The 24,266-nt window shown below is 25.9% G+C and overlaps 1 protein-coding gene across 21 annotated transcripts in view; it reads right to left on the bottom strand.

The window, feature by feature from the left end:
- LOC107449053 (ankyrin-1) overlaps positions 1-24,266 on the bottom strand; it is a 161,002-nt gene that overhangs the window by 45,162 nt on the left and 91,574 nt on the right. For 8 of the 21 annotated variants that reach the window (XM_016064454.3, XM_016064452.3, XM_016064459.3 and 5 more), the window contains exons 19-28: positions 24,162-24,254; positions 19,882-20,013; positions 18,317-18,437; positions 16,336-16,353; positions 14,348-14,572; positions 13,306-13,466; positions 12,404-12,615; positions 3,386-3,590; positions 2,212-2,308; positions 591-819 (exon numbers count right to left, since the gene is read on the bottom strand). In XM_016064454.3, coding sequence (XP_015919940.1) covers positions 591-819; positions 2,212-2,308; positions 3,386-3,590; positions 12,404-12,615; positions 13,306-13,466; positions 14,348-14,572; positions 16,336-16,353; positions 18,317-18,437; positions 19,882-20,013; positions 24,162-24,254 — 1,493 coding nt within the window. The remainder of the gene's footprint in view (positions 1-590; positions 820-2,211; positions 2,309-3,385; positions 3,591-12,403; positions 12,616-13,305; positions 13,467-14,347; positions 14,573-16,335; positions 16,354-18,316; positions 18,438-19,881; positions 20,014-24,161; positions 24,255-24,266) is intronic. The other 13 variants (XM_071184536.1, XM_016064453.4, XM_071184537.1 and 10 more) reach the window with 3 other exon arrangements.

Below are 24,266 nucleotides of genomic sequence, written 5' to 3'. Positions count from 1 at the left end.
TGTTTGATCTTAGTGTCAAATTCTTACATCTTCATTAAGAAAAAAAATTTCCTTTATAACGTAAAGCAGAAATTTCAACAAATACATTGATTGCATTAATATATTAATACAATTGAATAAAGTTTTAGATAACATTTTTTTTTAAAAAATGAGGTTTATTAGGAAAATACTTTCATTTTATTTTAATCTCATTTAACTATACAACTTTGATTTGTTTTTCAAATCTTTAAATTTCAGATATCTTAGTAGCTATAGGTAATAAGTTATATTTTCAGAATACTTTTGCAATTAAAGAAGATTCCAAGGAAATTTGCAACAACCGGTTGGCAAGCAACATTTTATCAGCAAATTAAAAAGCTAAGTTTGTCAACCATATGACATGAAAAGCTTAAATAACATTAGAGATCTATAGATTTTGTGCATTGAAAACTTGCAAACATAATCTTTTAGTAAACTTGTATAATTTAAAACTACCAAATTGACACAAAATCCCTAAAATATCACTTCAAACCATCACTCAGATTTTCAATCAAGCTGAAGCTAATTAGTTTAAAAATAGCAAAATTTTATTGTTTAAAAAAAAATATCACCTCAACATCTCGACTCTTAGCTACTTCAGTGAAGTGTTCTTGAGATTCTAGAGTTTTATCTTCTTTGTCATCCGTCATACAAAATACACGTAATTGAGCTTCTAGAGGATCACGCCTTTTTGCAAACACCACGAACTTTGCCATAAAGGGGACATGAATGGCTTCACGGTAAAGTTCGGTAGCAAACTTAGTTGCTTCGTTCACTTGTCGGCAATCCATAAGCCAAAACCTGTCGCAAACAAATTCAAGAATAAAAATTTAAATTATAAAAGAACATAAAACTTACATTTTTTTTTTAATCAAATGAGATACATGTTGTTTTTTAACAACATACTGGTTATAAGCTTTAGATACAATGATAAACTCCAAATCCATAATCAAACAATTTTTTTTACATTACTATGTCAGGTGCTAAATAAACAATCAATAACTGAGAATTTGGAAGAAATGTAAGCATGAAATTCATATGTTACTATTGAACTTCACATGTTCACCGAAATTTCTTACATTAATGAATAATAAAAAATAAATTAAAGGAGCGCATAGCATTGCAAATACATCCTGATTATTCACTCACAATTTAAAGAATCATTCTTGATATTAATGTGTTAATTCAAGCACCAAAATTCTATCTTATTTAAAACATTGATACATTTATCAGATTAATAGAACAAAATTTCTGATATTAACGAGTAATAAAAAAATAAAAAGAACTCCTAGCATTGCAGCCTGATTATTTATTCCAAATTTTTGGAATGAATCTTGTTATAAATGTGTTATGTACACTATTTTTTTCCCCAATGCCCACCTTTTAGAGTGACCCACCTGGGCATCATACAGGCATCTGAAGGGCAGATTTGTTGGCCACTCTTTCAGGGGCACCATATTAGGTGAGCCAACGTTGCTCCCACAGTAAAGACAGATAGTACAGAGGATATGAGAACATCCATGCCTTGCCCGGGATTTGAATCCAGAACCTTTCTGAGTTCCCTAACTCCTACACAGACCGGTCGCCGTTACATACACTATTCAAGCACCAAAATTCTATCTCATTTAAAACATTAATACATTTATTAGATTAATAGACCAAAATTTCTCATATTAACTGAATAATAAAAAAATTAAAAGAACTATTTGCATTGCTCAGAAATACTATCTTATTTAAAGCATTAACTGATTTATTAGATTAATAGGTTAATAGAGCAAAATTTCTCATATTAGCAAATAATAAAAAATAAATGAAAAGAACTTTTAGCATTGCAAAACATTACAAATTTATCTGATTATTTGCTCAAAATTTTAGGAATTATTCTTGATATTAATGTGTTATGTACAACACTATTCATGTACCGTAATTCCACCTTATTTAAAACATTATGAATTTATTCCAAAATACTTTTAAATTCCTAAACATGTTCACAATATTGTATTTAAAAAGAGATTAATTTCAAAAATACAAAAATAATCAGTTAATTTGTAATGATAATCTTGAAAGATCAATTATACAATAAATTTATTATTTTGATAGCCTGTAAATTTAATAATTTTGTAAGTAATTTAATTTTGAAGTAAGAAAATTTAATATTTGAACATTTTATTCGTATTTCAGCTAATATTTTACCTTGCAGAGACTGTTGTTGTAAAAGAAACACAGTCATTTACGAATGTCAAAGGAGTTGAACCAGTAACATCTTCCCATTGAGCCTTAGTTGTCCCACCTACAGAAGAAAAAAAATTATTATAAATATTTCATTACCTTAAACATAATAAAAATTGATTCAAAGTCAGCAACATAATTTCCATAACAATTTAAAAAATTACAATTAATTTTCCTTTAATATGATTGTTATATAGTTGCATATAATCTTGATACTTCTCATATTAAAATATTTTAAATGCGTAAGAAAAATGAATAAATGGAGAGAGAGAGAGATGAAATTTACCCAACAAAGCACTCTCAATCTCACACTGAATAGAAGTTTCTGCTGCAAGTACTCTTATAAAAGACTGATAACAAGAAATAGTGTTGATCCTTAAAATTGATCTTTTTTTTAAATGAAAGATTTGAAGGACTTTAAGAGACTACATGAACCATAGAAAAAGTTACTGTGGTATGTAAAAACAAAGAAAAATTTCATTTCAGTGGAGAAGTTATCAACAATTTCAAAAGCAACTAAAATAATGAATTAGCGTAAACAACATTGTTTATGTATTTATCAAAACTATAAGCTGCAAATTCCACTTTCATTTTTTCATTAATTCTTTATCAATTATCTACACATTTAATAAAAAGGTCCTTTTTAAATAATTTTTCAAGATACTGAAGTCATTAATACTGAATACAACTTTTAAATCATTTACAAATTTTATTACAAATTTGCTTGAATTGCACATTTTTCATATGCATTGGATCCAGTATTTTAAATGAATATTTATTTAACTAGTTATTGGTTCTCCATTTACAGAGTTATTAATACATGAAATTAAAGCACTACGACAGTAAGTTGTCGGCAAAAAGGGAATTACAAAGAATAAGGCTCAACAATTATGAGACCACTGGTAATATGGACATTATAGTGTACTGTCTCTCTTCACTTCCCAGAAAACTGAAAACCATAGATTTAAAGCTTGGTAGAACCAAAAGTAAAAAACTATATATACTCTTATTGTAAAATTTGGTTATAGCATAACCTTTTTTACTTTAATATTAACCTTTACAATTACCAAGTAACCTTGCAACATCGAGGCAAACACAATAATGGAAAAAAATAGAATTAAATGTTGTTCAATATTACCTGTTATACTGCATAACAGCCTCAAAGTTGGTGCATCCCCGCTATATTGGTTAATCATCCCTTTAGTTGCAGCTTGTGGGACAGGAATTGTTAAAGTAATTGATTTATGGAACTTCCTTCTCCTTGGTTCAACTGTAACTATAGGACTCACAGCCACACGATTTCCCAGCAGTTTAGTTACAAGTTCTGGAGATATTGGATGAGCCTGTAATCAACAAATTATTTGAGAACTTGGATTGAAACCTGTATGTGTTGAAACCTATTGCAACCGATAACCATGTATATTCTTCACACTAATTTTAATAACCATGGATCATGTTTGTTTTTCCTAACAATTTTAATAACCACTAAACTTTTTTCTTTTAATGATGATGTTTGTTATGATATAAATTATTAAATTATGATATGATGATATAAATGATTATGATTTTAAGCAAATATGAGAAGAAATAAATAAATACTCATCTAATTCATTGTAAAAGTTATTATCCACTCCAATACGTATAGAGGATGCAGTAAATAATAATTAAAGAAATAATAAACAATTGGATAAATTTATAATTAATATTTACCAATGTTAAAGAAAGAATTATATATAAAATTAACAAAAACTGAGCCTTTTATGAAAAATGCCAACAAAAAAAAAAAGACTATTTAAATGATATTTTTCTTAAAATCACTAAATTAAACAGTGAAGTAATCAGCAAATGTAGAACATCCAGATCTTTAGGGTGATTTAAAGTGTCTTCAGTGTTGTATAGACAAATTATTTTGAAAAAAAGTTTTTTTTTAAACTTTTTTTATTATTTGTTAAAAAGAGTTCTTTTAAAAAAAAAAGTTGAGGAAAATTTTTTTTTCTTTATATGCATGTTTTAGAAAAACGGGTTTTCATATCTTTCATAATATAATCCTTACAGTTGATGAACTTCCAATTTTAAGCATAACAGATGCATTAAAATAAGGAAATTTCTCCCATTTTAGCAATAGAAATTGAAGAAAAAGCTGATACCTGACCAACTTAATAAAAGGCAAATTTAATAAAATAAAAAAACTCAGTTTCTCAAACTTGTGAATTATTGATTGACTGTATACAGTAAATTTCATACACATGCACACAAATAAACCATTGATTTTCATGTTGTCGAGCCTAAATAGAAAAATTGATAGTCTGCTAGATTCAGCAATTGAATTCCACTCTTTTACATATTTTAAACAATTCTATACCTTGATTTTGATAAAATATAAATTTTTAAATATTTTATTTAAAAATATTTAGCACTAAACTACATGCAATAAGTCAATTTCATTGGCATTGAAGGGTAAACTCAGACTACTAAACCTACAAAAATTCTCAGGTTTTTGTAGAAAGAACTTGTAATTTACACCCATTTTATTAATTTTCAATTACAAAAACAACTCCTTTAAGCTTGATGTATTTTGATAGAATTTATAAATTTTTCAAAGAGTATAAAGCTAATTTTACAATAAGCTGATTTTCAATACATAAACAAATGAAAAATAATAATTTCTAAATGCCTCAAACGAAAATATGCTAAGGAAGCACAGAATAATGCAAAGTTATAAAAAAATTTATAGCTAAACTTAAAAATAAAAGTTACATGCGTATAATATCACAAAATAAAATCAAATATAATAAATACATAGAAACATTTTAAGAAGAGAATAAATTAAAGCAATTTATTCTAAAAACAAAGTAAAAAGAAACAGACCTTGAAATTCTATGTACAAGGAAAGAAAGATACATGAGAATTTATAAAGCAGTTAGTCAGGCAACAAACATTCAAAAACAAAGACAGAAGCGTATTGCAGTTAGAAAGGAAAGTAATTTTAAAAATTTATATAGTATAAATGGAACAGAAATTATATAATTTTTTTCTAAGAAAGTGTTTACAGTTGAAGAAAACTTTATTCTACTATTAATGGAAATTTTTCCTATTATTCTTTATCAAAATCTATCTTATTTCAAATTTAATGCAAAAAATCTGATTTTTCTTTTTTAATATAGGTTCAGGTTACCGATTCTAGTTAAATAGACTTATAATTTTAGTTTCTTAAGTTAAAATCAAATTATAAAGCATGATAATTCGCAGATTTCAAAAAATTACAAAATGGCATTATACATTAGACATATTAAACTTTAAAGATGAAATAGTAATTAAAACAATGTTACGAATTCAGATTAGAAAATTATTTGAAAAATTGCATGAACTTTGACAGATATACTTAGAAGAATATAGCAGCACATAAAAATGTGTGATTAGTAAAGCATTGTGTTAGTAGTAAGCAAAGTGAAAAATGTGAGATCAGTAAAAAACAACACACAGAATTTAGGTCTGGTTCTCTTTATTGTTAAAATAGTAAGTACAGAAAATATATTCAATATTAAGAAGACAGTTTTACAGATGTATGGCATTATTAACACTGACTGATATGATAAATTTTGTACAAAAATGTGTTAGTATTAAATTGCATATAAGATTCATTAATATCACACATCATTGTCTGTAAAAAATAACAACTCTAACTATGTGTATAAATTTAAAAAACTGCATGACAAAGATGCCAACCTCAAGTATTATTTTTCTGCAAGTACAAAACAATCGAAATGAAACATTAAAATCAATTTCAAAAAGTTTAAATTTATTGATATGAATTTTATTTTATAAAGTTATCGACAAAATAATACTGCTCCATCTGTATTATTCAAGTATCAAGTGGCTTTCATAGTTGCATGAAAAGATGTACCGAGTTATACTAAAATACATATCTTTTTTATAAACATAAAATCAAGTTAAAATTGTGTAACAAATTTATGGCATATTTTTTTTTTTTTTTTGAAAAAATGAAGTAAATAAATAAAAGACAAAATGTAAAGTTTAGAAAAAATTCAATTAAGATGTAAATATGTTTATGCTAAAAACATAAATAAAGTGTGATAAGTTTAGATGCAATAGAAGGGACTAAATGTACTAAAACATTTTCTTTAAGCAACAAGTTAAATATTTTAAACTATTAAAAGGAGATTTGCTTAAAAACTTTAGATAGTCTATGCATAAAGGAATTAATTCCTATAGCTAAAAACATACTTCCTTTAAAAGATAAAATAATTTTTTTAAATTTTTAATTCAAGTATTTTAATTTTGGATACAATGCAATATTGCTTACTGCTCATTGGTGTGCAAGTTTGGAGAAAAGAAAAGCAGCTCAGGTACTGTACATGCCATTTTAGTGGCATCAAAATTATGTGGCATTTCAATGATGGCTATTAAAAGATAGAGCGCTGAAAAACAGGGTAAAGTGCTTGGCACTAGAGTTGAATGATGGTCAATGTGCCCAACACAGAAAATTTCCTAGCCTTTCCAAATTTTACAGAAAAAGAAAATAATTCTGGTTTTTCATAAAGAATAAAATGAGATAGCAATAAATAAAAGGGAGCTTAATTATAAGCTAGCAAATTCTACAGTCTTTAAACCCTTCTCTTAATTTGAAAGCAAAAACTCCTGGTAAATACAAAAAGTTTTAGAAGTTGACATCTCTGCACCGACAATAATTAAGAAAAAAAAATTTCATGTGTAAAATTAATAAATTATAAGAGCTTCATAGTTTTAGTCCATAACTGAAAAGAAAAATTCCTACAAATACTGTACATCTATCTCAATATTTGAATTGTTTCAAAATATACTTTATTTCATATACATATTAATTCTGGCCCCACTTTCCTAGCTCAGTAAAAGCTCTCCAAAATCACAATAAAATTAATCAAATCACAGATAAAATACAGAAACAAATTATATAAATATTTGTAAAAAAATTATTACACTTACCACAGAAAAATTGTAAACATTAAAAACAAGCTAACATAAATAACACATGAATATAACTTGAAAGAAATTGTAACAATCATATAAATAAAATTAGTGTAAATAAAGTGAATGTATAAATTAATGTATAATCTATAAAAACTATAATAATGTATATAAGTAAATAAATTAAGTACACTACTACTTTCCCTAAATCACCAAATGTCATTCTTAGGCACAGATATTTCTATTAATTTTCCTCTGTCAAAAATAAAAATAGCCTCTTTATAAAGACCAAACCAAATTGTGTTCTACATCAAGCAATTTTTAACATGTATCACCTAGAATTAACTTTTTATAACACAGCAAAATTTTAAAATCGAAATGACCAGAAATAAATTTGATTCAAAAATATTTTTTTTAAACAGAAGAGACAAATAAAAAAAAATTAGCTTTTTGTTCAAAGATTTTACATAAACTTAACATGGAGATTCTGTTCCATTTTTTTTTAATTGAATCAAGTATTGTAAACTTCAAGAAATAGCATGTCAACTTAGCAATTAATACAAGAATGGAACACAATACAAGAATTACAAACTAAAACGAACCCTTAAAAAACTTCGAAAATCATTATTTAAAGCACAAACACCTTGATGAGAAGTGCACAGGATTCCGAAAAATGGCTGCACTTTCTGAGAAAATCCACTATCCTTTTTATTAACAACTCACATTGAAATGGATTTTCATGCGAAAAAAATTTTGCAGAAGTCTCTTTTAAGGATTGACTGGATCTCAGACATACATTGGATGACTAACCAATAACCGCAGAAAGTAAAAAACCTAGGTTTTCGTTTCTTTAGAAAGATTTGTCTCGAAAATAATTTTTACCATACATAATATTTTATGGGCAACAGTATGGAAAATTTTAATTATTCAAAATAAAATTCGAACTATCCACAACTTTTTGACATTACTTTTATACAGAAATTTAAAGACCAAACAAAAAAAAATTGACATTTGACTGCAGTAAATTTCTAGAATAAGTGTGAATGTAGTAAATACTGAATACAATCATTTATCCTCTTAATGTGTTAAAAAAAAAATAAGCTTATTGATGGAAAACAAAAATGATTTGAAACAGACCCTTAGTCACCAAAGCCATTTGAAACTGACCTATTTTTGTTTTTCTTATTCATGTCTGGAGAGTCTTGAGAATGGGCTCCTATTTTTGAGCACCAAAAACGTGCCCATTTTTATTGCCATCTCGAATTTTTTTTAAGCCAATTCTTTTAAAGTATAAAATTAAGAAGATGTCCAAACAGTGTTAACTCATCATGTAAGATTATCATTCATACGGCAGTCCATTATATTTTGGTAAAACTCAACATTCTGTCAATCGAATGCACATTATATGATATTTTTTAGAATCAATGTATTCCAATGCAAAGATAAAATGCTAGTAAATGCTAAGATCAATATCAATCTTTTCAAATTTAACAGCGTAGATTACTTTAAATGCATCCATACATAAAAAAAAACTTGATGTGGAAAATCCTACTCATAATAAATACGTTTAAAATAAATTTTGGTACTGACCGACCAATTTGAAATAAACTGAAAAAAGATATTTTTTGTTGTTATTTGATTTTGTAAAATACAATATGCAATTGTTTTACAAAATTATTCTCTTTTAAAATAAGCTTCAGCAATTGACTCCAAACGAAATAAGATACTTTCCATCCTTAATTATAATACAGATGTATTAATTTTTTGCCAGTGCTTAAAGGTGATATGAATTTAAATTCTTGCCATTTTCATACAAAATTTTGTCTCATTATAGTTTCTAAATATCATGATACAATAATGCACATTTTAAAACAGATCTTACCTTGAGACCTTCCGAAACAATGATAGGAAATTTATGTTAAATTATTGAATATATGTATTAATATAGATGGATAAAGCTAATTTTACAAAACATTAACACATATCAAAAAATTATTGTTATTGTCATTAAATTAAAAATTATTATAATTATTTTTGTTTTTAAACTTATTATTGTCATTAATTATTACTGTTAAATTATTAACACTTAATGAGATTCCTAACATAGATATAAATTAAAATAATTTAATATAACCCTGTTTTATATTGGGTTTAAGTATACAATTGCACATTCATACTTATTGCATATATCTATAAACATACCAAGAAACATAAGTATCAGATTGAAAATATAATCTACAATGTTAAAAGGTACAATGTCTGTGACAACATAAAAATTAACTTACAGATAAAACTATATCCACTTTTATTATGCACAATTTAAGAAAACAAATTTTATATACTTATATGTAAGAAAAATGAGTAAGACATAAATAAAATTTAAATTATCATTCTCCATAAATAAAAAAAATATGCTTAATATCCTTCGAAATCTTGAGGCACTTCATCAATGCTATTGATTGATTTATTAATTGGTAATATAAAAAAAGCTTATTAAGTACAATTAATTCAATTTAAATATTACCAATAATATTGCATATCAGATAGTAAATGAAATATTAAGTTTCATTCAATTCAGTTTAAACTAAATAAGCTGAACAATGAAACAAATTTTGAAAACGTACGAAGATAAGATTTTAATCCTATCATTAATTATCTTAGTTTATTTCAAATAAAAACTAATAAATAAATGTATAATCATTTTATGCCAATAAAACATATAGTTATATTTTCAATTTAAACCATACTTATGCATGTACAATGGTTAAACCAATACTCAAAAATATTCTATTCAATTGCTATACCATCAAAATGTACAGAACGTACTTTTTTTAAATCTTCAACATAAAAGACATCACACAAATAATAATATTGTTAACAAAATATACAGTTAAACCTAGGTAGTCAATTTATCATAAAAATGTTAATTAATATTTAGTTTGGTATCAACTTAAGATTTTGCTTCATTTTAATTTTAATAAAATTGTTATCTAATGTCTAAAAAATTGTACATTAACATTGAAATTTAAAATCGGGAGAAAACGTTAGCTTAGTTAAAATAATTTTTATTTATTTAAGGTAAAAAACCAGAATGTTTAATCCAGATCCTGTTTGTTAACCAGCACGTCTTACAATGCATTAAAGCTAATTTTTTTTTTTTACTATTATGCTAAATGGATAATCCTTTTTTTCAATAAACTGATGTAACTAAAGTACAAATGTCCAGTCCAAAATGTTCTTTAAGTATAATCATTATCATCATATAAAAAATTTGTTAGAAAATTATTTAGAGGAAAAATGGGAAAAAAATTTCCCATTGTATCATTGTATTAAAAAATCAATCCCAATTAATTTAGTTTGATGATTCAAGTTAATTTAACTTTAACTTTTGTAAAAATGAGTCAAGTAAATAAACATTTCTTAAAATTTGTACTTTGCTAGCGGTGGGCTTAATCAACATCAAACATGGAAATGAAAATGAGTCAAGTAACTCAAAGTTTTGTGAAATTAAGTACTTTGAAAATTGTGTACTAAATAAAAGGCAAATATGGGTTTGCTACCAGGTTTCACTATATATCTTATGAAAATATTTGCAAATTATTTCAATGATAAAACAAAAGTTGGCACAACAAAACAAAATAGTAACAAATGTAAAAATTTGGCAAATTAAAGATAAAACAAAATTGTAAATGAGCTAAAAAACTTTCTCAATAAAACAGCATTATATAAATAACAAAAATCCATTAACTTAGCAGTAAAAGCATGTAAATGAGGCATAAATCATGCTTTAAAATTAATCAAATCTATTTATAACATGCATATTTTTAATATGTAAAGTATTCATAATTAAATAAATTATTAAAACAGCCAAACATATCTAAATTATCTTCAGAATAAATAAAAATTAAATAAACATATAAGCAGGACATAAAATGTATCAAATAAGCAACAAGAATACCTAACAAACATCCTAATTTTTCCTTCATAATTTAAGGAGATTCATTAATATTTTTAAATCATTCCTTTAAATTATCATTTCAAATATAATTCTTTTTTAACTTTCTTGAGAAGATCATTAATTGAAATATTTAAAATAATATGAAATCTGTCTAAAAATGCTTCCCGAATCCAACAGGAAATTTAACATTTAATTAAGTTGAATGCATGATAAATTTAATTTATAATTGCAAAACGTGTCTATGATACTTAAAGCTTCACCAAATGATGCTCAGCTCAATTTTCAATGTCCATAAAAATCGTAGAGAAAAATCATCAAACTCATTACTGTTGATAGAAATGTTTACAAATATTTGCAATGAAGGATCATTTTTAGTGGGTCAGTTTGTGCCATTGTCAAGTCATCATAGGTAGTATCAAAGCTTGCCATCAGCGTCAGCAGCTGTTATGTCATCTTGATAGAAAAAATATCTTCTGTATACACTCTCTTGAGTTCTACAGATAGGCTTGGTTCACATTTTTTTTGCCATAAAAAAGTATTTAATTAACTAATTTTAACCAACAGGAGTAAAATTAACTCATATTTCACTTAATTATAATCTGACTAAAATTACAGACTGCTTGGAATTTAGCAGATATAAACATCTTTTAACCCAATGCACAAAATATGAACAAAAAATTTATTAAAAAGTTCCACGATATAATTTTAGTTCTAATTATAATGCACTGATTATTTACAACAAAAAACATAAATTAGAAAGTTATTTCTAAAATATATAAAGAATATACCTTAACAACAGAAAAATAAAAACTTTTTTTAGTTGTAAAACTATCACAGTCCCCATAAAATAATTTTAATAAAATATGATTTTTAGAAGCATGAAAAATAATTAACGCCTCATGTACATGTACTTTTTCTGCTAAATTCTAAATATGATGGAGAAAATATCCATAGCACCTTTATTACATGCTATGTACTTATATAAATTTCCATTATGAATATTTAATTTTCAATCTAAAATAGAGACATGTTTCACATGAATGAGAACAAATCAAGCTTAGGCCATGTACGCCGGATAAATTCCGAAAAGAAACCAGATTTGGTTCTCTGCGGTTTTGGAGGATGTTTTTTCAAACTATGCGGTGGGTGATTGTTTGGCATTAAAGGCCTACCTGATTTTGGTGAGGAAGTATGAATGCCCTGGTCAATAGTGTCCGGAGGGCAGCTGTTTACCTGAAGTCCAACTTTGATCTTCTTAGTCAAGGCGCCTTCAGGGAAAATGGCTTGAACCTGGGGTACCACTGTTGAGCTGACCATACCTCCTTCTGGGCCTATTGCATGGACTTCCTGCCGTATTCGTGTTATTATGGCAAAATACTGTGGAAAATCTGTGGTCAAGATGCGGGTGATACGATTTGTACTGAGATCTTCGATGGCAGTTAGTTCTAAAAATTTAAATCAAACACTTAATATAAGAATCAATAATATATAAAACAAATGTACTCGTTAATGAAAACTTCATTTGCTGTCTGATAAATTTTTGTACATTTAATGTCTATCGTCAAGAGTTTAAAAAATCACCCATTATTGGCATCATTGATTTTTAGATTTCACACCCTTGAGACTTAACTTCAATAAAACTAAAATTATTTCCATTCCTAAGACATCAACAACTCATCTTGATGCTCTTGAGTATCATTTTATCCATATGAATGCCGATTCTCAAATTAATGACATTAATTCACAAATTAATGACATTCTAACCCTACATTTTGTATTGAAATGTATCTTGTCTTGATTTGCCACCATGTTTTTTTCTGTATTGTCTCAATCAGGTTTTCCTTTTCACTTTTTTTGGTGCTTTATCCTTTTTTTCATGTTTTATTTTCCTAAACCACTTGTTTACTTTTAAATGAGAACTATGTTCGAGAGCTCAAAATATGTTGACTTTCTAGCAATTCATTTATGAGCAAATGAAGTTTTCATTGACAAGCATGTTTCCGCTTGAGTTTCTAAGGATTTTTCATTAAATATGAAGCAAAATATTAAAAATAAAAAACCAATAGAAAATCAATTAAAAACAAAAATGAAATAATTTTATTGCACATAGAAAAATATTTATTAAAAGTTATTACCTTCACCTTCAAAGCTTTCATTGAAAACATCATGAACAGCATCATCAGATGCTTCAAGGGTATGTTCGCGCCAAGATTCACCGTTATCACTCCTTAATATAGTGATTTCTCGCTCTCGTCCACGAAGTGATGCAAAATGTGGTACTTCAATAATTACAGGGCTGAAAAAATAGACAACACAATTAAACAATAATAATAACAAAATAATATAAATAACAAAATAATATAAATAACAAAAAAAAAACAATAAAATCAAAAAAAAGTGCTATACAAAAACAACATAAGAAGATTTCTAATGAACATTTGACTAACATGCATTGCTTCCGCTTACATTAGAACGCATTTGGAAAAAACGATCAAAAATACAATTGTAAATTTTTAAAATTTGGCTGCAATTTGATCAGTAAATTTGTAGTCTATTCTTTAATCATACATGTAGTGAATATAGGTATAAAATTTCAAGTGAATGGGACTCACAGAATTTGAGACATCACATTTAAAAGTACAGGAAAAAGAAGAAAATATATATGAGATATGAGGCTAAACAAACTGGTTATGATATGTTGACCGAAGGATAAATATCTTTTTAAATTATCACAATGATTCTATTTGAGATCTAAACATTATTCAACTGGTTTTAAAGAGATAAAAATAAATTATTTTATGAATTGCAAAAATCCAAAAATTTGATGATTTTGTCAAATTTGGCTAAATAAAGTATTCTGGTACATTCATATATGAATTATTAGCAAGCAGTTTTTACTTTTAAAAAAAACTAATAATAATGGAAGATAGATGATGATGATTTCATAACTTTTATGAAAGTTTATAACTAGAAATAGGAAATACCTCAAATGATGTTCAGAATGTTAACATGAAAATAAAATTGAATCACACAGTTTAGAAGCCTCATAAGTTTTTAACCGATCAGACTTCAGATTAAGTTCAATACAACATTTCAATACAACATTTTCTGTGTATAACTTAACAGAAAATGTATTCAAGCTATAAATTTTTAGATCTTCATTTATTTTCAACATACCCTAAAAATTTAGCTCCAGATGGACCAACTTCAAGGATACGAGAGGCACAAGCCTCTCCTTCCATTAGAGGAGGAGGATATGCAAGTTTTTCTTTTCTTAAATACCTACAGGTAATTCGCATGGGCATAGGTGCTTTACGAGGTGGGATAATAACTCGAACTCCAGAGTGCCGACAACCTCTCATTGCTCCTCCTCTAGCATCAACCATAAAGCTCACCAGAAATCTAAAGAGTACAAAGAATCCACTTATAAACAAGTTATTACACAGTTACATATTGCATATAGAACATTTTACAGAATTTTCAATTATTTTTAATTTAACTTTTATGTTTTCAATTACATTATTCTGATTTTTTTTACTATGCCAATGCTCTTCTTTAAATTAATAGATTTATTTGCAGGCAGAAATTTAATTGGGTCTTTTCTAAGAATTTGTAAAAGATTTTCATAAATAAAATCAGGGGCTTGTATATTGAAAATGCAGATTATTGACTGATTTTAGGAAATTTTTTTTTTAATTTGTCATTAACACGTTGACTTCTGTGTCACCCATATTAGGATGGCAGCAAAGTTTCTGATTGGGCCACGTCACTCGTATTGGGGTGACGCTTATTTGATTGATATTTGAAAAGATATTTCACAGGCAGTAACAAAAATAATGAATTGTTATAAGAGTAATATAAAAATGATTTATTAAGAAAATTATTGTGAGCCTCGTAAAAGCTTTCTTGTTTGCTGGTATTTGACTCACTAAAAATAAAGTTTTCCTTTTTTTTAATCAAAATTTCAACAAATTAGGGTAAAGATTTTAAGTTACACTCCTCTTTACTCCGCAAAGACTCGGTTAATGACTTAAAACAAAATGAACCTGTTACTATATAATATATTCACAAAAAACTATTTGTCTTAGAAGTATTTTAATTCTTTAAAAAAAATTCTAACATCAAATAAACAAAATAAATTTTTTTTTATTACATGAAAATACAATTATGATTTATTTAATGATGAAATTTGGCAAATAAGGTTTAGTTGGCTTTAAAAATTACATGTAATTAACTGAGTTATGAAGTGTGTTAGTAATTTTAATAAATTCCACATTAAAAATATATTTAATATTCTAGAAGGAAACTACCCATACAACTCCTGAATCTAAATATAAATTAGATTTTAAAATATTAGCTTTTAATTTTATGTATGCAATTTATATTTACATCCATAAAAATAATATGAAAGAATTGGAGCATTCAATAAGCTACCAATAACCAGAAATAATTATTTTACTACTTTTGATGAGTAAACGTCTTTTTGACAATTTCAAATTTTGTCTATCTTGGGCTTTGAGACTTAAAACATCTTAAGTAGTAACTAACTTATTTAAAAGGAATATATTGTTTCAAAACAAAAAACGAAAAAAGTAATAAAAACAAATTAGGCTTAATTGCAATAAACATTCTTTTAATCTTCTAGACCAAAAAAATAACCAGTCAAAAGAAAGTTTTAAATTTTCTTAGCATTAAAAATGAATCACGTCTTTCCAAATCATCAAAGTAGAATTTCATTTTCTTAGTTTTAAAGATGAATCAGTTTTTAGTTTTAAAGATGAATCATATGATGTAAGATATATTTTCTACCCTCTGAAAAAACTTGGGATTAGCAAAAAAATTTGAAGTTATATAAAAGTTGAAATTGACAATTAAAAATTATTTAAATTCAAATAAAAAAATTACTTCATCTCCTTTTCAGCCAGATTATGGATAATTTTAATTGCAATTTGGTATTGCTCAATACTTATTAAACACAAGGAAAAAACTTAAATTTATCAATGTTTCTAACAAAAGACAATCACAGTAAATTAAATACATTTACTGAAATTATCTTTAGCTAAATAATAATTTTTTTTATAATTAAAAGAAAATTTTCTACGTATTAATATGTTGCTAAAAAAATCGATAAATGTTAATTGGCAACAAATAAGGTTTTCACTTACGTCTTCCATTTCAGCTTTCTATAGATTCCAAATGCAGCATAGGGAAAGAGGGAAAAGCAGATATCATTAGAGACAAGTGGATGATAAGTAAGCAGGATAAGTAATACCACATATACATGCACTTACACATTACAACCATGCACTTATTCCAACACAAACAAAGCAAATTTCACATGCATTGACTTTAAATAGCACATTTTCATATAAAAAAAAACATGCATCATAAACTAAGGAATACATGAACAAGTACAGCATAATGTTCTTTTAATAAGTCCTCAAATTTTTCAAAATGATAACCTCTAAAGATGTTGTAAATTTTCAAAGAATTGACTAATTAAATACAAAAAAGAATTATGATACTCGCCAAATGAAAAAAATTATCCTAATATAATGTAAATTTATAAAGGTTATACATATATATATATATACATAGATTGCAGATAAATTTTTTCTCACCACAAGAGAAGTTAAATATTAAATTAATTTTACAAATAAATTTAAATAAATACTCTATAAATAAGTTTCAACTCTTTTCATTAAATGATTTATTTGTAAGAAATATTTGAATTGTTTAAAAAAATATTAACAGCTCTTGTGAAATATTTCAAGTAATACATATTTTATTGCTACAAAAAGCAATGATGCTTCGTTCTTTCTAAAATCAAAGACAAAATTATTTAAAAAATATTATATTTATTTATGCTAATGAGGATATGAATTTAAAAAATAAATATTTTACACCTTCACATTTCTTCATTTAAAAAGAATGCAGCGATTCAAAATTTATTTTAATAAAAATATAGTTTTGTAATTAGTTTAACATTAAGTTCAAAATTACTTAAAACTTATTAAACTAAATGATAAACAATTCAACTTTTAATAAATATTAATCATTGTCAATTTTTTGGTTAGTTAATAATTTTTATGATGAACTATTTGGTGGTAAAATACCAAATAATTGCTTTGTTAGCAAAATATTTGTTACTTGGAAAAAATCTTTAGTTAATAAATTCATAATTGGCATGTATTAACCATCTAAATAGTTTGGGTGTCACAGTTATAAGATTAAATTTTTTTTCGTAAAAAAATTCACTTTACTTAAAACAAGTACAAACTTTCACTGAAACCAATTAAAGCATCAAGTCACTTTTGACAATGCACATAGTTCCACAACTTTTTCGTATTCTTAGAAAAATTAACAATAAATACACACCTAAAATCATAAAATTAAAATTTAGAGGTTGTTTCAAATTCTTAGACCTTTTAAAAATAGTGAAGCCAAGTGAACCACTACAACTATTAAACTTTTTAAAATATTTAATAACCGAGGAATTATAAAAAAAAAATTAATTTCTACAGTTCAGATTCTAATGTCATTTTCATCATGACTTGAAAAATATTTCCCCACCATACAAGTAATAACCCCCTCTTGATCACCTGTTGATGATCATGTGATTCTCCTTTCATAAAACAAGCCCTTCTGTGTCTAGCCACCCAAGATAAAACACATGTGATTTGAATTTGGTACTTTCATATAACATCTTGTTATAATATATATATTATAGATGAGCATGCATAAATGCAGGGTACCAGCTTATCTGAAAAGTAAAGACGGCGGATGCACATTGTTGACCACATTTCCACCTTTGTGACATTGGACTTGAAATCGTGTAGCCAACTAGAACCTACTCTTGCAGAAGTACACAACTTTATATAAATATTAGTAAATAAAATATAAATTACTTTGATTGTTTATAAATAACCAATAAGCATAAGTGGTTTCTACATGCATATTAACAGCTATTTTTAACAAAAATAATATTTATTCAGCAAATGAGGGGAAAAAATAATAAACAAGCTAGATATTAAAAAGGATAAACAATAAAGCCAGTAGGAACAGAAATACCACAGAAATTAGAAGGGGGAAAACATTGATTAAAAACTGAAATTTTATATAATAAATAAAGGGGCATTTTCTTACCCAGCATGTACTGGTGCTCGTGCAAGATCAACATTATCAGATGCCATGCTGCTGCTAAAAGTAGCTTCTTGATGAGCAACATGTTGAGGAGTTAAATGATCCTCCTCAGCCGTTAAAGGAGCTAAAAGAGATGCATAAAATATGTTATTAAAATAAAGCTTTTTTCATAAAGCTTAATAGAATATCTAAATAACATTTAGAAATCAAGATATTTTCTTTAAAATAATATTTAGAACATTTAAATGATAATGACTAAAATTCTTGGTAAACAATTACAAATTATCATTAAAATTCTAAAAGTCTATAAATCTAGTCAACATAATTTCATTAACTTAATGGTGATCTTTAAAGCTCTTTTGCCATGAAAAACAAAATTTAAAAATGCAGTTTTAGTGTCTTAATTTTGAAGCAATGCTTTAAACTATACTTTCCTTCTAAAAAAACTCGACATGACTTTCACACAATTGAGTAGTTATAACATTTAAAGTAAATTAATTGATTTGTTAAATAAGAAATCAGGAAGATTCTTTTTCCATTAAGGTGAAAATCATTAAAATTATTGAATAATTTTCAATTTGCACTTATTTTTATAAGCCCAAACAAATCAGCATTGTAACATTTCAAATATTAAAAAATTAGATCATAATCGCTTTTCAATTTCACAAAACTGTAGCTTTTCCTTACTGACATTTTGAGTTATTTTCAAAACCAGTATAAAAGACACTTGCTAGAGCTGAATAAAATTTAACTTAAGTTACAAACTTACAAATTTTACTTTTTGTATGAATAACTGCTACAAACTCATAACAATTATAAGAACAGCATATAATTTTCAGAAAACCATTACTTCATATTAGGAAAAAGTTTTCAAATAACAGCACTGCCTATAAACAGTAGATTCTAGGTTATCTAGACCTCTTTAATCAGAAAACCTCAATTAAAATTAACCCCCAGTCAATTCTGTTTATCACATTAATTTTTTTCTTTTCTCAATTTAAAAAATAAGCTGTCATAATTTGGCTCTACACGATCATCAGGACTCTTCCTCCCAATAAAAAGATGCTCGTTGTTGTCTCATAACATTCTCCTTAGCAAATTGTTGTAAAAATATTCTCTCTAGCAAATTGTTCTAAAAACATTCTCTCTAGCAAATGACCTTTTAACTATTTGCCATTTAGGGATAACCTTTTAGATTATCAATTTTATACTATTGGGTTCGCCTCAGAATTTCGCTCAGCAATTACGTTTTTCTCTAACAAATTTGCGTAAAAAAAGTCATGGCCCGTGAATAAGAATTTAGGAAGAATAAAATAAATTTAAGAAATGATGTTTACTCTATAATGCAAATATTATAATTATCAGATATCTGTGTTTATTTGAATATTTTAGGTCCTAATTACCTAAAAAAAATCAAGGTTTTACGGTATATGAATTGAAATAGAATATGTTAACAGAAGTTGAAAAGTTTTTATTATAAGTTTATTCTGAATTATTTAAAAAAAACGGAATTTATTTTTTTAACTGCAATGTTGTTATAAAAAATTTGTTATTTCAAATGGTCATACCAATAAGGGTTGAATCTGCTCCTCTTTCATCTCTTGTTACATCAATTCCAAGGGTGTTATCATCAGCTAAAGCTTTCAGTTCATCTGTTGTCATATAATGCAGTGACTGATCACCCATCATTGTATCGTCAGCTGATTAGAATTAAAACAATTAGATGCAAGCATTAGTAGGCAATAATAATGAGATGTGTATGATAATGAGAATTAGTAGGCAATAATATGAATAAAAGTAGGAATAATAATAAAAATATATGTCAGAACTACATTACAAACACCACTTAAGTAAAAACAGTAAAAGAAGCATGCCAACAGAAAATTTTCTGAATATAAGGAAAGTAAAAAGAAGATCATCATGCAAAACATATAATAATTATTGTATATAATATAATATAAGGATGAAAAACCTGCAGCCACGGCAAAATGCAGTCTTTGAATAGTTTATGTGAAGGTCCAAAAAATTTAATTAGTTGAAAAAACCTACACTACTAGCTTAACTAATTTTATTACTGCATTTTAAAGTAATTTAAATAAAATTCTAAAAAAAATTCAAACTACAACATTCAAATTCAAAAAATGTGGAAGTTTTATGAATTATTTAAATCTTTTCAAAATTTCACAGACTTCTTTAACCAAAACAAATTTAGTTTAAATTAAAAATTAAAGTATCTGTAAAAAATAATTTTTAGACACAAAAAGTACATAATTTTTTCACAAAAAATATTAAAAACCTAAATTAATTTAATTCTTTTTTAAAGAAGTAACCCAGGTTTACTTATAAATATTTAAGCAAAATAATAATAATAAATACATATATTGTTTGTATTAAGCGAAGGAATAATTAAGTTACAAATGAATGATATAAAAATGAACTTATTTAAATCTCTTGGAGGCTAAAATAGTTTTTCTGCAACCCTCCTCAGAAAAGAGGTTGTTCATCCTCAATATAATACAAGAGTATCCACACATTAATCAAACACTACTTAACATGAAGCAAATATTTAGTTAGTCATTCTAATACTTTTATAAACTTTTAAAGATATTAATTGAAATATAAAAGTTCTAAGCAAAATGAAATTTAATTAGGAGTAAGAAAATTTTAAAAAATTCGAAATATAAATTTAATCTTGTTTAAGCAACTAATCCCACTGAAATTTTTTATTCTTTATTAGAGCAACCTTCTCTAATGTAAATTATTAATTTATAATAGCACGTCAAAAAGATAGTGATTTAGAGTCAAATTTATAAATGAGACTATAAGGCAATTGTAATCAAAAACAAGTAAAGTTGTAAAGTTACAATTTGTGCATTTCTCATCTGTCAATGATTAATTTATTTAATGAAAATATAGCTTTTACATTAGGAGGCTGAATTTAAACTTATAAATCTAAGAACATAATTTTTTAAAGTTTAAATAAATAAAGTGTTTTATTAAAAGATATTTAACAAAATGCACAATTTTACCTAGAAAGTTTAATTAAATTATTTTGATTTAAATTAGGATCAGCCAATGAGGTACTTACCTGTTTATATGATAAAATAAACTCATTAAAATATATGTATTAAAATGTGCATATTAAAAAAACTTAATATAAACTAATATTAATAGCAAGTTAAAATCTGAAAGTTATTATTTTATAAATAACAATCTTAATTTAAATTGTGTGCTATTTAAGAGGGGGAAAAAAAAGGTAATTTAGAGAAAATGTTTTAAAAGAAATCTATTACAAATATCTTAAGAGATAATAGTAAATTAGCTTTAAATAATTTATTTGTTTTCATAAATAAATAATGACAAACAGTTAGCATTAAAATAGTAAACGCATTATGCTGAATCAGTTTTTAAAAATTTTAATATGTTACTTAGTGTGTAATTTGCCATGCTATAAATCTTATTTATTATGTTTTGCATTAAGTCTCTATATCTGCATGAGAATGAGGTTGAAGTAAGATTATTTGTGAAAAATTAACCCTTCAATTTTGTTCTAATAATTCAGATTGAGATGAGAAAATAAAAATGCCGCAACTTCTTTTAATCCCATGGAATAATTTTAATTTAAAAAAATTTTATTCAAATAAAAACAAAACAATTTACAAATAGTATGATAGATAACAAAATTATTTGGCAGGATATCAAATAACTAAATTAACAGTTTCTTTTTTTAACAGTATAATTCAGGGTATAGTTATACAATCATAAAATTTATTAGTAGCATTTATTTTATAAATTATTTTCAAGATGCAATAGCTCATTACTAAATTGTCAAGAATAAAAATTTAATTATTAATAGTCTCATTCTTCCTATCAATTTACATCTTACAAAAAAAAAATTAAGGAGCATAATATAATATAACTATAACAAATAATAATATAACAATAAGAGATAAATATAACAAATAATTTTCAATTAAAATTCAATATTTTCAGTTGTTTTAGCAGTAATAGAAATACTATAAATTAAATAATTTAAGCTTAGTGATTGGAGCTAATATAACTTTTAAAAAAATTTTTGTAGTCGCTATTTTTATCTGAATTTATAGTGCAATGATACGCTACTTTTTTTTTTTTTTAAAGTACTGTAGTAAGTAGTGTGATACAAGAAACCACTAGTTTATAATGATTCCTAGCAACTACTTTAAACATTAGTTTATACAGAAACAAGGTTCAAACACCACTAATTTTTGGAAACTGATAAGTGCAAATATTACACAAGTTAGTCAGTAAAACATATTTTGTACAATAATACACATTACTTCTTATAGGAAATTAAAAGTTTGTGACACCTAACAAAAGCACAAATATTTGATAATTTTCTAGAGGTTTTTGAAATAAATATTTACAGCCAAGAAAGACCAAATAAGGCATAAAAAGTTGAATTCTCAGAAAAAAAACTGCAATGAAAGAATAATAAACTGGCTCATATAAACAAGAATTGGATATTTGTTCCGTAAAAATTTCATAAAAATAAGCCAATTAATTATTATTCCAAACCGTTTTCACAAATGTTTACTTCAACTTTTCCTAATTTTGCACATGAGTGTAAATTGAATCCGTCAGCAAAATCAGTCACCTAACAGTAGTTAAGTTATTAGTTAACTATATTTGTAACTTCAAAAAAAATTGAGTTTTTCAGATTTCTGGTTTAGCTGAACAGCACTAAGTAGTGAAGTAACTTCATGCATTATGCTGAACACATAATAAAATTTCATATTTAGTTTTAATTTTGAAAATGCAACAAAAGTAATCCATATTCATTTTCTAGTCATTTCTTTAGATTTCCTAGGGAAAATGAAATACATTTATAATTGTTATTTTATATACGCTTGATTCATAATCTATTCAAGGTAAACAGGAAATATTTCAACAAAAAGGAAGGTACATTTAATCACTTTTTCATATAGCTTAATATAAATATATAATTGAATGTTTTTAATCAATAACTTAAATAAAAAATTTCACAAAACAAAATTACTAAGCTAGTTTGAGTTCCCAATGGAGGAAAAGAAACTTCAAAATACAGACACAAACAACAACTAAAAATTAACACTTATTTCATATAAAAACAACTTTCCTGAGATTCTAAAAGAGATGCTACACATTCAATGACCCGGTTCATTCAATTCATAAAGAAAATACACAACAAATAGCACTTGATGCAATTTTCAATATGCCTGACTGAATGATTATTGCTCACGTGGAAATATCTGTGATAACAGACATTTGAATATTGGTGTCATAGTAAAAACTCATCATCAAAATGCTGCCCATGCTGACCACGGAATTGAATTACAACATGGTATCACCATGAGCTTATTTAACATCATATTGATTCAGCCCCTTTCTAGCTGAGAGTGCACAAAGAGAAGAAAGAGGTATTATTTCAAAAGAAAAAATAATAACTCCACAACATCAAATTAAAAGGTTACAAACAAAGGTTACATTCAGGGCATTAGGGTAAAGAATGGGACAAATTTAAGAGCTCCAGACCATGCGGGGGTAAACTGATAAAACTACTTTTTTAAAAGGGCATTTTACTGAGTTATGGTGTTACAATAAAATACAACAATCACATACACAATAAAAAGAGATACACAGATTAATTATATCAAATTATACACATCATGCAAAAATATAATTACAAAGAACAACACAGACAAAAACATTTTAAATAATATTTAGATTAAAAAAGAGATAGAAAGAGAAAGATATAGACTGAAGAGAAAAAGTAGGGAACATTTAAGTGAAAAAACTAGAAGGGGGCAATTCTAATATGAAGACTTACTCATTAGTAACTTTTGACCTTCAATATAAGGTAGGTACACATGGGTGGCATGGGCAGGTTTCCCATACAGAGAAGTATCTTCTATATCATCACCTGTACCAAGGG

This window comes from Parasteatoda tepidariorum, chromosome 8 (genome assembly GCF_043381705.1).
Source record: "Parasteatoda tepidariorum isolate YZ-2023 chromosome 8, CAS_Ptep_4.0, whole genome shotgun sequence".
NCBI classification, from domain to species: Eukaryota; Metazoa; Arthropoda; class Arachnida; order Araneae; family Theridiidae; genus Parasteatoda; species Parasteatoda tepidariorum.
Note: the sequence above shows the minus strand (reverse complement) of the source record. Positions and strands in the feature narration are given on the sequence as shown.